This window comes from Phascolarctos cinereus, unplaced genomic scaffold (assembly GCF_003287225.1).
Source record: "Phascolarctos cinereus isolate Bilbo 61053 unplaced genomic scaffold, phaCin_HiC Scaffold_5;HRSCAF=322, whole genome shotgun sequence".
NCBI lineage: Eukaryota > Metazoa > Chordata > Mammalia > Diprotodontia > Phascolarctidae > Phascolarctos > Phascolarctos cinereus.
Genome location: NW_027555958.1, coordinates 301,307,419 through 301,321,907, shown reverse-complemented (window position 1 = coordinate 301,321,907; position 14,489 = coordinate 301,307,419). Strand labels below are relative to the sequence as shown.

Sequence of the window (14,489 nt, the reverse complement as noted above, 5' to 3'; positions counted from 1 at the left end):
GCGTGTGCATGCCAGGGTACATGTGTGCCAGAACATGTTCACACAAATGCAGTCATGCACAACCATGTGTTAAGTGAATTTTTGAGGGAGGAGAGTAGAAGTGAGCATGTGTGGTCAAGAAGCTCCAGCAGCAATCTGCAGGTTGGTCTCCTCGATCCCTTCTGTAAGGACACCAGAATACCCAAGGACATTGGCTGCAATGGGGCAGCTGGAGTGGGCTGAAGCTCTGGAGGAAGCAGCTCTGTGTAAGCAAAGCGAGGGAGAGCTCCTCCCTTCACATGAGGCTGTTACCAGATTAATCTAGTTGCCTTGACAACGTCCCTGGGCAGGATTTGGGGCCGTCAGCTGCGGAGGGCAAAGGATAGGGATACAAATTGGTTTAGGAAAGGGAGAGAGCCTGGAGAATAAGACAATTCTACAACCTGGGGGAAAATGGATCCCCTCTACTCCTAACTCTAAGAGGAACCTAGCCCAAATTGGCAGCCTGCCCCTCACTTGATAGTAGTGACAAAATGGTTTCAAGAAAGGACATTCCTAGGATATGCCAAATCCCCAAACTAGCACACCTAAAGGCTCGACCCTTAGCCTTCCCAAAGGGGTTTGGACACGATTACCTAACACTAGCTGACCATCCACAAATTCTCTCAATTCTTTCTGCTGAGACACCATGCTGGGAGGGTGCTGAAAGCTAGGGGCTTTGCTGAGCTTGGGTTTCTTCTTGCCAGCTGGTTACCAAGGCAATGGAGAAATAGGATCTAAAGGGCTGGGAAAGCAGAAGAAGGGTGTGAAGCACCTCACAGTCATTCCTCCTTAAGTACAGCTGTTATCCTGAAATGCTCTCCTCATCCCCTAATAGGACACATGGTCCATCCCACAGTGAGCCAGAAAGGAAAAGAGTGAAGCTGGGGTTACTCAACAGGGGGCAGAGCTGAGAACGCTCACATCACTTGATTTTACAGGAAGAAATCATGGAGACGTTTCAGTCTAGGGATGCAGCCCCACAGCTGGGTCCAGGTGATGCCAGTTCCACTCCAAGGTACCCACTCTAAAGCATCCTACTGTACCCACACAGAATGTTAGTTTTCCATAAGGGGCAGTGAGCTGCACCAGATGACAGGGTTACTGTTTCCCCTCCTTTCGATCTGCATAAAGAATATAACTAGAGGGGGCAGCTAGGTGGCGCAGTGGATAGAGCACCGGCCCTGAAGTCAGGAGGACCTGAGTTCAAATCCAACCTCAGACCAAACACTTGACACTAGCTGTGTGACCCTGGGCAAGTCACTTAACCCCAATTGCCTAAAAGCAAAAACAAAAAAACCCAAGAATATAACTAGAGTAAGTGGATGGGAAAAAAAAGAAAGCCTTGCTCCTTTACCTCTGAAGGTGAGATTACCCCAACCCATACTTAAAGAAGACAAGGCAGCTGTACTGCCACCTGGTGACCAATCACCCAAAGAAGCATTCGAGACACTGGCCATACAGCCATCATTGGGTACACCAAGGACCCACAAAACTGACTCCTACCCTCTACCCTGAAGCCCTGGGAAGTCTCTTGGCAGCTCTCTGTCTCCCTATCACACCTGTCCACAACACTGGCATCCCAGAAATAGCAGCACGGTCAGAGAAGATGCCAAGTCCGGAGTCCATACATAGTGTGAACAGAATTCCTCACTTCTGTACATCTCGATTTCCCTGAGGCTTGTGAAAAATGATGTTGATTTCTCTCCCCACATTCAAAAACTAAGTATCTGGATGTTGCTTTAAGAACCTAGTCCAATTCAGTTACCAGGAGGCAGAATAGTGCAGTGGAAAGAGGGACATTTCCGGAGTTGAAGGGCCCGAGTTCAAATCCCCATTTCTGACATATGGGTCACAATCTCTGAACCCCTTACCTCATCTGTAATTAAATGAGGGATCAGACTGAGGTCCCTGCCAACTCTAAATCTATGATTCTTTGAATCCCTTCCCATTCCCAGTTAAGACTAATGCAAAACAATCAAGGTAGTCAGATTTCCCATCTAAAATTTATCATCAGGAAGTCACAATGTAGATCACAAATAAACACTCCTCAAAACAACAAAAAAATGAAAAAACCCAGAGAAACACATGGTTCAATAGACATAACCATCACAGTGTTATAAGGTCTGGGAGACTGGCCATGTGGCCCTTGGGCTCAAGGCAGCAAGAAGATAGCCTATAAAAGGGGCAACCACCAGTCAGCTTCTAACAGGGGTTTTTCTTAACTATGTCAAGTAGGAAGGAAATGGCTGAGTCCCATCCCCTCTCCCCACATATACATTTTGATTGAGCCCATGGCTAAGATGACTTGCAATGACCAAGCCAAGCTGTTGGAAAGCAGAAGAGACTAGATAAACAGTGACTATGCTGAGATGAAATGGCCCTTACACTTGGGTTCTGTAGTATGCTGGGGCCAAGTGGCCTCTGGCAACTGCTGTGATGAAGTCTTCCGCGGAAGCAGATGGGTTAAGTGGCTCTGAGCCCAAACAGCACCTGGTTACCTTTCGGCCTTGAGCTTGGCCGCTATGCCACTTCTTTTTTTTTAAATTGAAAGGGAGGCTACCAAAGTGTGAAAATAATTAAGTAAAACGTGCAGGGAACATTGCACACAGGTTTAAGGGCCAAATGAACGGGAGCTACTTGAGAATGTGACCCTTGGAAGCAGTTGCCTGGAGGGAGGCATTGGTCTGCAGCAAATGGGGGGGGGTAGGGGAGGAGGCCTAAGACCCTCCAGTTCTTCCCGGCTTCACTGCATTGATTTGCCCTAGGCACTATGAAAAGATAGCCCTAAGGATGGTTATGGGAGAAGAGGGAGGATACCATTACTCTTCCCTCCCCACTCCCAAGAGCACCTGATCTATTGCCTCTCTCCAAAAGTAGAGAAATTGCACCTATCTAAACTAAAACCCATCACAGCAAATAGTGGGATCCAAATCCCTAAAAGCTGAAAATGGAAGGTAGGGCACTTCTATCAACCCTGGGCCTTTCTCAATGCTATACTCTGCTGAGAGTTATGTGTCTATGGGGTTAGGGAAGAGTTAGAATTAAAAAACATACAACAAGAACAAGAAGAGAAACCAACAAAATCAAAGAAAGGCCAGCTCCTATGAGGACCCTGGGTGGGGAAAGAACTGGCTGGTACATTCATGTTCATCTGGGAGGGACATGGTAGAGAACCTAAAGGGAACCCAGAGGAGTTGGTAAACTGAATAGAATGAGTTCATTTCATTTTTTTTTTTAGGAAAAAGGAAGAATATTAAACAGCAAGCAAAGGTTTTTTCATTCAACATCTTAAACAAGAAAGGACAAGAAGGTGCCCACCATGGGAGGGAAGGACATTTCAATCCCAGGGCAGGATGGAAGGAGGGGAAGATCAGCAGCAGAGACATGAGCTTCTAGGTCTAGAGACAAGGGTATATGAGTTGGCTGGCTGACTGGGGCCTTCCCTGCCCTGAGTACAGACAGCCACTCCTGCTGGAGGAGAAAGGTGTCCTTATTTTCCCATCAAAGCCTATTCCCAAGAAGAGGAAAGGCTGCTTTTCATTCTGGGTGTGTAACAAGTCTGCTTGCTGATGGGGGCCACAATAATATCAGAGCACTCCCGGCAGCAGGTGGCCTGATGAATCTTATCTTCCGAGTTCTCACTTCTGCTGTTCTGAAAGGAGTAGGGAAAAAGGAAGAACCACCACAGCATTAATACACTTTCCTGGGCCAACCACAGGATGTTCTCAGAGAGCCAGGCAGACCACTAAAGAGCATACCCTAGAATGATGAGAATCTTGACATTAAACTCCTAGGACTAGCTTTGTTACAGTATATTCCAGGCTCAAATCTCCCCCTTTCCTGATAACAGGCTGACCCTTCTCTTGCCTTCCTTTCTGTATCCCAATCTTACTTCCCACATCATTTCTTCACTCCACCAGGTTTTGCTATGTTAATAACAGCCTCTACTTCCTCAACTTTGCCCCAGGGGTGCCCTAAGTAACAAAGTTCAAGCCAATTCAACAGGCAAAGTACTGGTGAATTCAAGATCCCTTTTAGTTTTTCCCCAGATTTACCAGCTATCCCATGAAACTCCAACTACAAAAGAGTATTATTAGGCATGTCTGAAAGCCCCATTTTCATTAGCAACAACAACAACAAAAGGCTAGTTAGTACAAGGTTTCTGTCTTTTAAAAAAGCAATAGCATGACAGTATTTCATCTAGTCACATTTGTACTTACTTTTCATGTGGTGTTAGATTTAAAGTATTTAGAAATTCAAATTAACTGGAACCCCTGCTGACAACCTGAAATAAAAAGCTAGAGTTTGGTATCAGGTGAAACACACCGAGCACTTTTTCCTAGATTCCCACCCAAGGACAGGGAAAGTACACTGGGGAAAGGAGGGGCACAGTGAGTACTGGGGTGATAGCCTAGGAGCTGCTCTACCTCAGGTGGTGGGGGTTTGATGGTGACTGGCTGGGATGCTCGCCTGGGGGGAGAAGGTTTTGGCTGCACCTGTTGTTGGACTGGATTATAATAGGTTACTCCTCCATACACCTGAGACTGAGCCTAAGGAGATAAAAAGAGATTAAAGGAAAATCAGTTGACTTAGACAGAATGCGGGCAAAAGGTGACATATAACAGAATCCAAATAAACAATCTTTAGGAATTATGGAAGGTTTCTAAGCAATCCCTTAAAGATGACTTAATTTTTGTCTCCTTAGGCTGTTTCCTATATTTGAGTTGTCCTCCTACTCCATCGAGATTATGTGAATATGGGACAGCTAACTGGCACAGTGGATAGAGCACTGGCCCTGGAGTGAGGGGGACCTGAGTTCAAATGTGACCTCAGACACTTACTACCTGTGTGACGGTGGGCAAGTCACTTAACCCTGATTACCTCAAAAGAAAAGAAGAGATTATGTGAGTACCACCTGCTTTAATTAAGATTCCCTAAAAGCCTCTGGCCAAGAATCTCAGAGTTGTAAAACTTCAAGTCCTACTAGTACCTAAAAAGACTTCCTCCAGTAAATCATTATGAATAGTCATTCCTCCTTTCCCTTGAAGAACTCCACTGAAAGAGAAGCCATTAACTCCCAAAGCAGCCCTTTCTACCTAAAGATAGCTTCTAGAAAGTTTCTTCTTATACTAAACCTAAATCCACCTCTCTGAAACCCATCCATTGCTCTTAATTCTGCCTTTAAAGGCCAAAGTAAGTCTCTTCCTTTCCTAATTATAACTCTTTAAATACTTGAAGAGGGGTATCATGGCCCTTTTCCCCTCCAAGCTAAATGTCTCCAGATCCTTCAGGAGGTCCTCAAATGATACAATCTTAGGCTCTTCATAACCTGATCACACTTTTCCGGGGGCTCTTCAGCTTCTTAATCTTCCCCAACTGTGGCAGCCAGTGGTCTGTTGCTAAGGTATGTATCAAATGGTCATTCCTTCTTTTGAAATTTCAAACGACTTTGTTCCTTGTTCCTATAGCATTTTATCACCATCCTGCCCTGTTCAATAGCTTGGTGTGTCTTATCTTCCCTACTAGATTAGGCTGCAACTGAGTCTTATTTATCGTCATAGCCATGACAACACCTGGTATGGGACATCTTGGCACACAGGTGTTTGATAAATATCTTGAACAAATATAGATGAGGAAATGCCATATAGTTCAATAGCGAACATTTACTAAATGCCTATTTATTGCATGAAGGGCATTCTGGCCCTGAGTGGATCTTGCCACTAACCAAAAAGCTTAAATGGAAAAACAACAAAAGAAACTGGACAGGGACTAACAGGTGGTACAATTGAGGAGGCTGGACTATCACAGATGTCTTAGTTCCTTAAAAATCCTGAGATTTATCAAAGAAGTTGCATCTCCTCATCATCAAGGGGAATGTGAGGACAGTGTTACAATTTGCTAGTCACCTTACCTGAGTATTAGGGTACAGGTGAGGAGGTGGGGGAGGGGGCAGGGCCCCTGGGGCATAGGGATAGCTGGGACTGCCGAAGTTCATGACACCTGGAGCGGAGAAGTAGGTAGGGGCAAGCAGCTGCTGGGGTGGTGGCTGTCCTGGGGACATGGACACCGGTGGGGGGTACAGACCCGGATTAGGCAAAGGTGCTGGAGTCTGATGGGGATGTAAACCTGAATAGAGAGAATGGAACAAATACTGAAGTAGAGGAAGACAATACTGTTTCTGTGATAGTTCCTAAATCTGCTGGCCACAAACAGGAATGTTCCTCTCCTAAGCTATTCAGGACTGTTCCAAGAGGCTAATTAGATTTTGCTCTCTCTCTCTCAACAAGTGGAAAAGGTTCAGGTCCCACAAAGCAGCCCCCAGGATGTCTCTTGTACTCTGCTCCTACAACCCTACCTGCTGAAAGGGAAATTAGAGGCATAAACTTACCAGGGTGAGGGAGGTGCATTTCTGGTTGTACAATCATGCCCTGAGGAGGCATCGGGGTAGGACTGTCACTGTGGGTGTAGATTGGTCCCTGGAACTGCACTGCAAGATATCACAGGGGGATTCACTAATAGGGATTCTCATTCCCAATGCCAGATGGGCAAATTCCCTTGCCCTCCAAACAATAAAGACTCTTGTCCAGATTTTCTTAGTGTTCCATCTGGGAAAACAGAACAGGCAACTTCCTGATGCCCACACTCAGGTGTTGGAGGGAATAAACTATCCAAGACTCTACTCTTCATTCAGAATCAGCACTTTGATAAGAAGCCTAGCTCTAAGAGATAGTCTAGAAACTCACATGGGTCATAGTAGTGCCCTTCCACGATACTGATGTGCACAGGGGGGGCAGGTGGTTCAGGGACAGGTCTCTGACGCTGGGATGAATATCGTTTGGCTCGACTGCCCTGAACGCTCTGAAAGAGAGAATACCAAAGGCTAGGTGAAGACTGGCTCTTATAGCCCTGTCTCTAGCCCCCCACCCCCATAAAAAACTGTCTAACAAACAACAAGGCCCATTAACTGGGGGGTGGGATGTGGGGTGGGGAGGAAAAAAAAGGCCTTTCCTGGACATGCCTGAGGCAGTAGAGAGTGAAAGCCTGCAGGGCTTACTTCGTTGGTCCTATCAATGCTACAGTTTGGATTAAAAGACTGCACCAAACTGCAAACTAAACTTGTTCCCCCGCTCTGATTTCCCATCCTTGTTCTTTACCATTTCTTCCATACGGTTAAACTGAGGTGGAGGGCCTGCTCCCAGGTGCATGTGGTTAGGAATACCTGAAACACACAAAAAACCTATTCATTGGAGAGTAGAAGACACAGAGCATTCTAGGATGATACAGGGCAAGGAGGTAGATGGGGAAGGGGTGGTGGTACAGACTCCAGCACTGGCAATAGCTCCTTCACTTTGAACTAGAGAAATCTCTTCAAACCATTTCTGCTTTCTGTTAACACTAGCATTAACAAATTTACCACTTTCTCCTGTTATCATGACATAGCAATGAAGACCTCTTGAAAAATGAATTCAGTGTCATGGCCAATTATGGAAATTTTTTTTTTTACTATATATGTTTTAATGTTTTGTTTTGTTTTCTCAAAGAGGGGTGAAGGAGGCAGAGAAGAGATGGGAGGAGAGAACAAAGACCTGAAAATATTTTGTAAATAAAAAACAAAATTGGAAAAAAAAGAAAGAGTTCAGTAAGGAAGCATACATTAAATCTTTTCTTATGAATATTTCACTGCAGAAAACCTTAGGCTGCAGTAGTTAGCTCATTATAAAAAACAGGCAAACTCTCAAGACTATCAGTTTGGGGGTAACAACTAGAAAAGGTGGGGCATGTTTGTCAATCTACACAATCTGAACACATCTTAGATCTGGAGGCCTTAGGTAGGAGTTCTACAGCCATTTCCATCTGGGGGAAATCATCTAAATCAGAGTAAAGGCTTTATCTAGCTCCTGATTGGTATGAAAAGGACAACTTAACAAAGAAGCACTTCACTCCTTTGCAAATTTTCTAGTCCCAACCAATATAAGGATCCATCTCTTGTTTGGGTGGGAGCTGCTACAAATCTCATCTGAAAAGTGAACAGATGAGGATTCCTAGATTCTAAACTGTAGTGAGGCTCTTTCAGGGACCAAAGAAGTCGCTCACATCCAGCCATCTAGTGGCCTAGGAAGGACTGAAATGACCACTGGGGGGCACACTTTAGCAGTGGGGAAGGCCTGACTCGTTCCTAAGCATGAAGATTGTCAGGGAAGGATAGGATGTTCCTCCAAAGAGAATTAAAAGATACTAACTCAAACTTAACAGAGCAGTTTCTGCCTTAGAGAACCAGGCTCTATCATTAGCTTAAAAGGGCAGAGACTCTTAGTCTTCATCCAAAGTATCCAATTACTGAGCTCTGAATACTAGAAGTGAATACTGTTAAACATCAATACTTTCTTAAAATACACAAGTACCATGGTGCTTTAGAGTACCAGGTTAAAAATGATTGCCATGGACACTTTAATCAGTGATACTAGTCCAGACACCTCATCTCCAAGATTTCCATGTTCCATCGTCTAACTGTTTTAAGGCAGAGCAAAAAGCTGGTCATCCATCCTTGAGTTACTTACCTCGAAGCTCCCTTGGCTGTAGAAACTGAGGTTGTCCTGGGCTCCAATTTTGTTCAGTCAGATTCAGTTGGGTCATGTCTTGCTCAAGTCCTTCTGTGCTGGAATCCACTGGGGCCTCCCAATTCCCAGTCTTTGAGGGTGGTGGTGGGGTAGCTGGGGGAGGTGGAGGTGCAGGGGCTGGCCCCTCCGCAGGAGGTGGCACTTCCTCTGCCAACTTGCTTGCATCTCCAGCTTTGTTTCTGGATCTTCTTGCTCGAGAGTAGGACTTCTTCTCAACTGGTCTGTCTGGAGGTGGTGGTACAGTTTCAGGGGCAGGAGGAGGAGGCTCTGAAGCTATTTCCTCTCTTTCAGGGCTGCCAAGCATATGGGAAGACTCCATTTCAGGGGATGGGTCCCTAGCTGTGGAGTAGTCCAGGCGCCGAGAACGATAACCATTTTCATGCCTGACGGAGTCATTAGAACGATTGTTATGTGGCCCATCGTTTTCTGCAGACCTAAACCCGGTCCTTCCTTCCTTGTAGCCTCCAGATCGAGAGTAGTTCCTAGATGTAGGCGTTCTGCCTGTACCAGCAGCATTACGATTGATGAATGTTCTTGGTGGCAAGGAGGATCCCCCAGAGCCCTGGTGACGGGGAGGCTTGTTTGGCCGGTCATTGCCCCAGTTTGGCTCTCTCTGTGGAGAGCTTCCAAACCTGGAAGAGTAGAATCAAAAAACCATTGAGACCTAGTGATGAAAGGGACTACCTCCTGCAGATTATAGGACCATATCTGCTCCAATGGTGCTATAATTTATGTCTTCAGGAATAGTGGCAATAAAGAACACATACCTCCCTACCTGAAAATGTTCAATAGTCCTTACTTCAAGCCATTCCTCACCTGGGTTTACGTATTCTCCGAGGTCTGATATCATCAGGGTTGTGAGCTGATCGAATATCGTAACCATAGAGGGCTATGAGCTCTTGCCGAGACTTGGGTGCTTGTTCATCCTCTCTGAATTTGTCATGTTCCCACCGGCCCTCATCCTTCCACAGCTTTCGCTGACGTCCTTTGGGTCTAGACAAAAAAGGGAAAGAATATTCCTGGCTTGCAAGGGCCTACCAAAGCTGAAAGACACTTTGAAGAGGCATGGTGTCTACCCTGAGAAGAGCTAGAGTATTTACGGAGAAAAATAAACATCACCTGGCTCAGTCTCCCAGCCTCCCAGTCAAAGCAGGTAAGCCTCCCAGAGATTAGGGCAATACCAATGCCAAGTCCCTTTATTAGACTATAAATTCTACAAAGGGAAGGACCACATCTTATCTAAACTTTGCAACTTTCTCAGGCACTTGAGAAATCTTTGTTGAATAAACAGTCCTTTGGAATATAGCCTGCTAGCTCAGCTGTGACATTTTAAAAGATGTAATTGTACAACATCTCAAGCCTCTCTAAGCATTTCTCCTAAAATAGAGAAGCAATTAGATCTAAGCAAACTCTTTTTGAGAATCCTCTTCCTAAGTGTTACCTGACTTCTTCTTCTTGAGTCTGGCCTCGGAGGTCATGCTCAAAGAAGAGCCCCTTCCTGGGGATGTAGGCAGGGTTCTTCCGATCTTCATCATCATCCAAATGCTTTGTGACCTTTTTACCCACCTTGTTTTCTACAGGTTCTGTGCTCTCCTACAAGGGAAGCAAAAGAGCTCTTTATTTCTCCAAGCTAGGGATAATTCACCTGGCCCTGAAGTAAAATGTCCCCTAGTGGGTACCTACTTGCCCGTCTCCACTTTGTCTCTCGCCAGTCACAGTGCCTTTTGGGTCAGGTTTTTCTTCTCCCTTCTCTTCTTTTGCCAAAGAATTAGCAGCATCATTAGCTTCTGACTTAAGCTCCACCTTGGAACTTTCCTCTTCACTGTATTCTTCCTCACCCTGAAAAGATATTGTCCTTGTTACCTCCTAAGGGGAAATCAAGAAGAACTTGTACCTTAGGAAACCAATCCTTTTGCTAAGCACCAGTAGGATAGTCAGTTGAAGCTGAAAGCTACTTTTCTTATCTCCTTGAAACACAATACTTCTCATCTACCAAACTGGAGCAGAAGCTTTATAAAAGTGAAATGATAGGTTTTGAGTTTTTTGGAATTCACTCTAGGAGCCGAGACATACTACACATTAAAGAATTATCAACTGATTAATTATCTCTCTAGATAAGAAGTTCTTTTCTTTTCTTTGGGGGGGGAGGGGAGGCAATTGGGGTTAAGTGATTTGCCCAGGGTAACACAGCTGGTAAGTGTTTGAGGCCAGATTTGAATTTAGGTCCTCCTTACTGTAGGGCCAGTGCTCTATCCACTGTACCACCTAGCTGCTCCCTGATCAGGTGTCCTTAACCTGGAGTCTGTGAACTTGTTTTTAAAAAATTTTTTAATAACTGTTTGTAATTCTATATATATATTTTATGCATTTAAAAACATTTTGAGAAGGGGTTCATATACTTCCCCAGACTATCAAAGGGGACCACAACACAAGAAAGGTTAAGAATGTCTGCTCCAGATCAATTAACTAGTGCTTACTCAACTGTTTTACCCAAACTTCAAACATAAAGCACAAATTCTCCCTTTTGAAATGGTCTAGAATATTTTAGTTAGAAAGAACAGATGCTAAAAATGTCCACAAAATGAGTAAATATTTACTATTCAATAGCACCATAAGTCTAATAGCCTTTCTGAAAAAGTCTCATAACTTTAAGGAGTTTTTCTTCCTACATGCAGGAAGACAAGAAGTCAGCTTTATTTCTCTTTATTCTTTATTCTCTCAATGGATGGCTAGCATCCATTTTTCTGCCTTGTACTATATTCCCTACCAATTCTCAGCCTGAGCTCTTAAAAATCCTGCTTAATGTACATGTGACCTTTCTCCACAGCACTCCAATACAGGGGGCCTGGAACTTTGCTTTGACTGGAATCAAATACCCTAAAATAGTATCTGCATGATTAATGAGGTAACTTTATTTTACACAGTCTCCAGTGTGTAGCAGAATGTCAAATAAGGTAGCTCTTTTATTCAAGAGTCAGAAACTAATTTTGTTTTCAAGATACAAAGAGAGGACACAAATAGTACAATGCTGAGGACAGCCCAAATTATACCACCAAACTGAAACCTAACTGAATCCCAAATGCTGCCCTGGGGCTCCACAGCTTTATCTTTCCCACTGGTCAGCACCTCCAACACTAAGAGTCAGCTCAGGTTTTCACATTTACAATAAATATCTTTCATTGCAAAGGCTTACACTCAAGGTACACACAAGAATCTCAGGGAATAAAATGAGCTATGAAAGCTGCATCTCATCATTATCACTGTGTAGATATGGGAAAAGCACTCACTGGACCTGGAACCAAAAATGACCTGGGTTCAAATCTCACCTCTGACACTTATTTTTATCTGACCAAGGGCAAGTCACTTATCTCTCTGAGTCTCAATTTCCTATCTCAGTAAAAGTAAGGAAGATACCTACTTTAGAGGATGAAATGCAAATATGTGTCAAGTAAAAGTATAACAGCAGAGGGGGAATTTGGAACTCAAAAGTTTGCTAAAATTTGTTTTTATGTGTAACTGGGGAAAAACTATTAAATTTTTAAAAAGCATAACAGCAAGACTCATTATTTTTAGCAAAGTTATGCTCAGAGAAGCCAGGCATGCATCAATGAATACTTTAACCTGGAATTCCTAATCACATTGAAGACATGCCCATGAGTGACCTCTGCAGCACTGAGTGAACACTCCAACAGTCAGAAACACTCAGATCATGCCATTACCAACCCCTCAAAGAAATTTTGAACCCTACGGCTCTCAAGGTGCCTAAGGTGAATAGTTTGGCTGGCAGAGGTCGGAATTGACATCACCAATAAGAGGGCTAACTTTACAGCAAATTAAAGCGAACTACCCAACCATCATAATGCAACAATGAAAACTGAGGAAAATCTGATGCTGCAAGGGCTCTAAGCAAAACACCTGAAAAGATGCTTTCATTATTTTATTTGTATCACTTTTTTTTCCAGTTGGAAAAGTTTCTATTCCTGCAAAATGAGGGGAACTCAGGCCAAACCTCCCTGTATAAGACCAAGTCAATTTCTGATGCTAAACAGTTTTTCTGAAGCACGATGGAAAGTTGAACAGAAAGGCAACACCATCATAGTGACAGTAGCTTTGTATACAATGGATAATTAGATGACTTGCAGGATTTGTAACAGAGTTGTATGCATACTCTAAAATGTTTGTTCATGTACTACTAAAGAAAAATGTTGCACTCACTTCTGAATCCTCTGCACTTTCATAATCCGAAAGAACAGCTGAAAGGAAAAAAGAAATCAGAGGTCAAACAAAGCATCTGGACAAAGCATCTATAAGCAAACCTACTGTCCACAGGGTGATCTAATAAAGTTGCAGACTTAGTGGACACAAACCCTCTTTGCCATTACAATTAAGTTCAGAGCTATCCAAAATAGAGGATGCAAGGAGCTTAAAATGAGAAAATAACCACATCTAAGATAGCAGTCTCAGGAAAAGTAGGTTGTTAAGAGGCAGGTAATTGGAGAGCAAGTTTGTATGTGGGGATGAGGTTGGTTATCATCTGCCCATTGAGGACAGAGTAGCCCCTACTCACCATCGCCTTCTATGCAGTCTTCACTTTCCTGGATAAAAGAAGACACAGGGTGACTGCTGGCCATAGTTCTGCACTGAAATTCCCTATTTCTACATTTTCCCCACCTACCTATGAACTTCCCCTGACAATAAAATGAGATATCTGTAAAGCACAAAAACTACAGGAATATTGTTGTTGTTGAGTACTGTCCCACTCTTCATGACACTTTTTGGGGTTTTCTTGGCAGGGATACTGGAGTGATTTGCCATTCTTTCCCAGAAGTTGTTTATTTAGTCTTGTCTCACTCTTTGCGACCCCATTTCGCTTGGAGTGGTTTGCCATTTCCCTCTCCAGCTGATCTGACAGATGAGGAAACTGAGGCAAACAGGGTTAAGTGACTTGCCCAGGGTCACACAGCTAGTGTCTGAAGTGGGATCTGAACTCAGCTCTTCCTGACAACAGGCCTGGTTCTCTATGTACTTCAACACCTACCTGCCCTATAGGAATGTTACCTATTATTATTAACTGTTATGAGAAAACAGGAGAACGGGGCAAAAGGTCCAGAAGGCGGAGGGGGGCAACAAACCAGAAGTCATCTTCAAGATGAACCTGTGGCTGAGAGAACCCGCGGAGGGGGAGAGGAAGGAACGAGGCAAGACAAATATGGGCACACTCCCTCCCTGCCATGGACTGGCAGAGAAAAAAACTCGACCTAGTCCCTTCGACCCACTGGCGAAATGAAAACTCCGCAGTGTGACACCTCTGCCTCTCTTCTTCAGGGGCCAACCCCCTGACCACCCCCCATCCCGTCCCCTCCCCCTCCCCGCAGGCCCCGCCCCCTCCCTCCGCCGTCCCCCCGCCCTCCGCCCCCCACCCGCCGCTCCTCGCTCGGCCCGGCCCGGCCCGGCCCGGTCCTGGCCCCGCTCACTCACACACTCCGACTCGTCGGGACTCCGGAGGCCGCCTCCCTCCGTCCGCCGCGAGTTAAGGCCCCCAGATCGGCCCCCGCGCAGCGAAGACGAGGAGCCTCCGCCGGCCCCGCCGCCTCCGCCGCCGCCGCCCCGGGAACCGGCGCTGTCCGAACCCGAGGCTCCGGACTCCTCGTCCTCCGTGTCCTGCGAGGCGCGCTGCCGCCGTCGGTCCGCCATCTTGCGGAGAACCGACCCCCGTCCGGGCTTCCGCGCTTCCTCGCTCGATCGCGAGTTACTCGATTCCCCCCCGCCGCCCGCCAGCCCGTCAGCCTGTCTGCCGCGCCCGTTCGCAGGGGCCGCTGGGAGACCAAAGCTCGGCGGAGGGGGAGAGCG

The 14,489-nt window shown here is 45.3% G+C and overlaps 1 protein-coding gene across 3 annotated transcripts; it reads right to left on the bottom strand.

The window, feature by feature from the left end:
- Nucleotides 1–65: 65 nt before the first annotated feature.
- On the bottom strand, nt 66–14,440 carry CASC3 (CASC3 exon junction complex subunit). 3 transcript variants are annotated; one of them, XM_078156027.1, is made up of 14 exons: nt 14,118–14,410; nt 13,207–13,234; nt 12,855–12,892; nt 10,323–10,478; nt 10,081–10,232; nt 9,456–9,632; nt 8,580–9,271; nt 7,176–7,240; nt 6,765–6,879; nt 6,410–6,508; nt 5,933–6,147; nt 4,449–4,571; nt 4,242–4,306; nt 66–345 (listed from the first exon to the last, which is right to left on the bottom strand). In XM_078156027.1, exons 1-13 carry the CDS (start codon nt 14,331–14,333, stop codon nt 4,283–4,285), a joined length of 2,100 nt encoding a protein of 699 aa, XP_078012153.1. In that variant the 5' UTR covers nt 14,334–14,410; the 3' UTR covers nt 66–345; nt 4,242–4,282. The 3 variants fall into 3 exon arrangements, with proteins under 3 accessions (XP_078012153.1, XP_020852999.1, XP_078012154.1); XM_020997340.2 differs by lacking the exon at nt 66–345 and adding an exon at nt 2,006–3,673 and having other exon boundaries at nt 14,118–14,440; XM_078156028.1 differs by lacking the exons at nt 66–345; nt 4,242–4,306; nt 4,449–4,571; nt 5,933–6,147; nt 6,410–6,508 and adding an exon at nt 6,515–6,626 and having other exon boundaries at nt 14,118–14,440.
- Nucleotides 14,441–14,489: the final 49 nt, after the last annotated feature.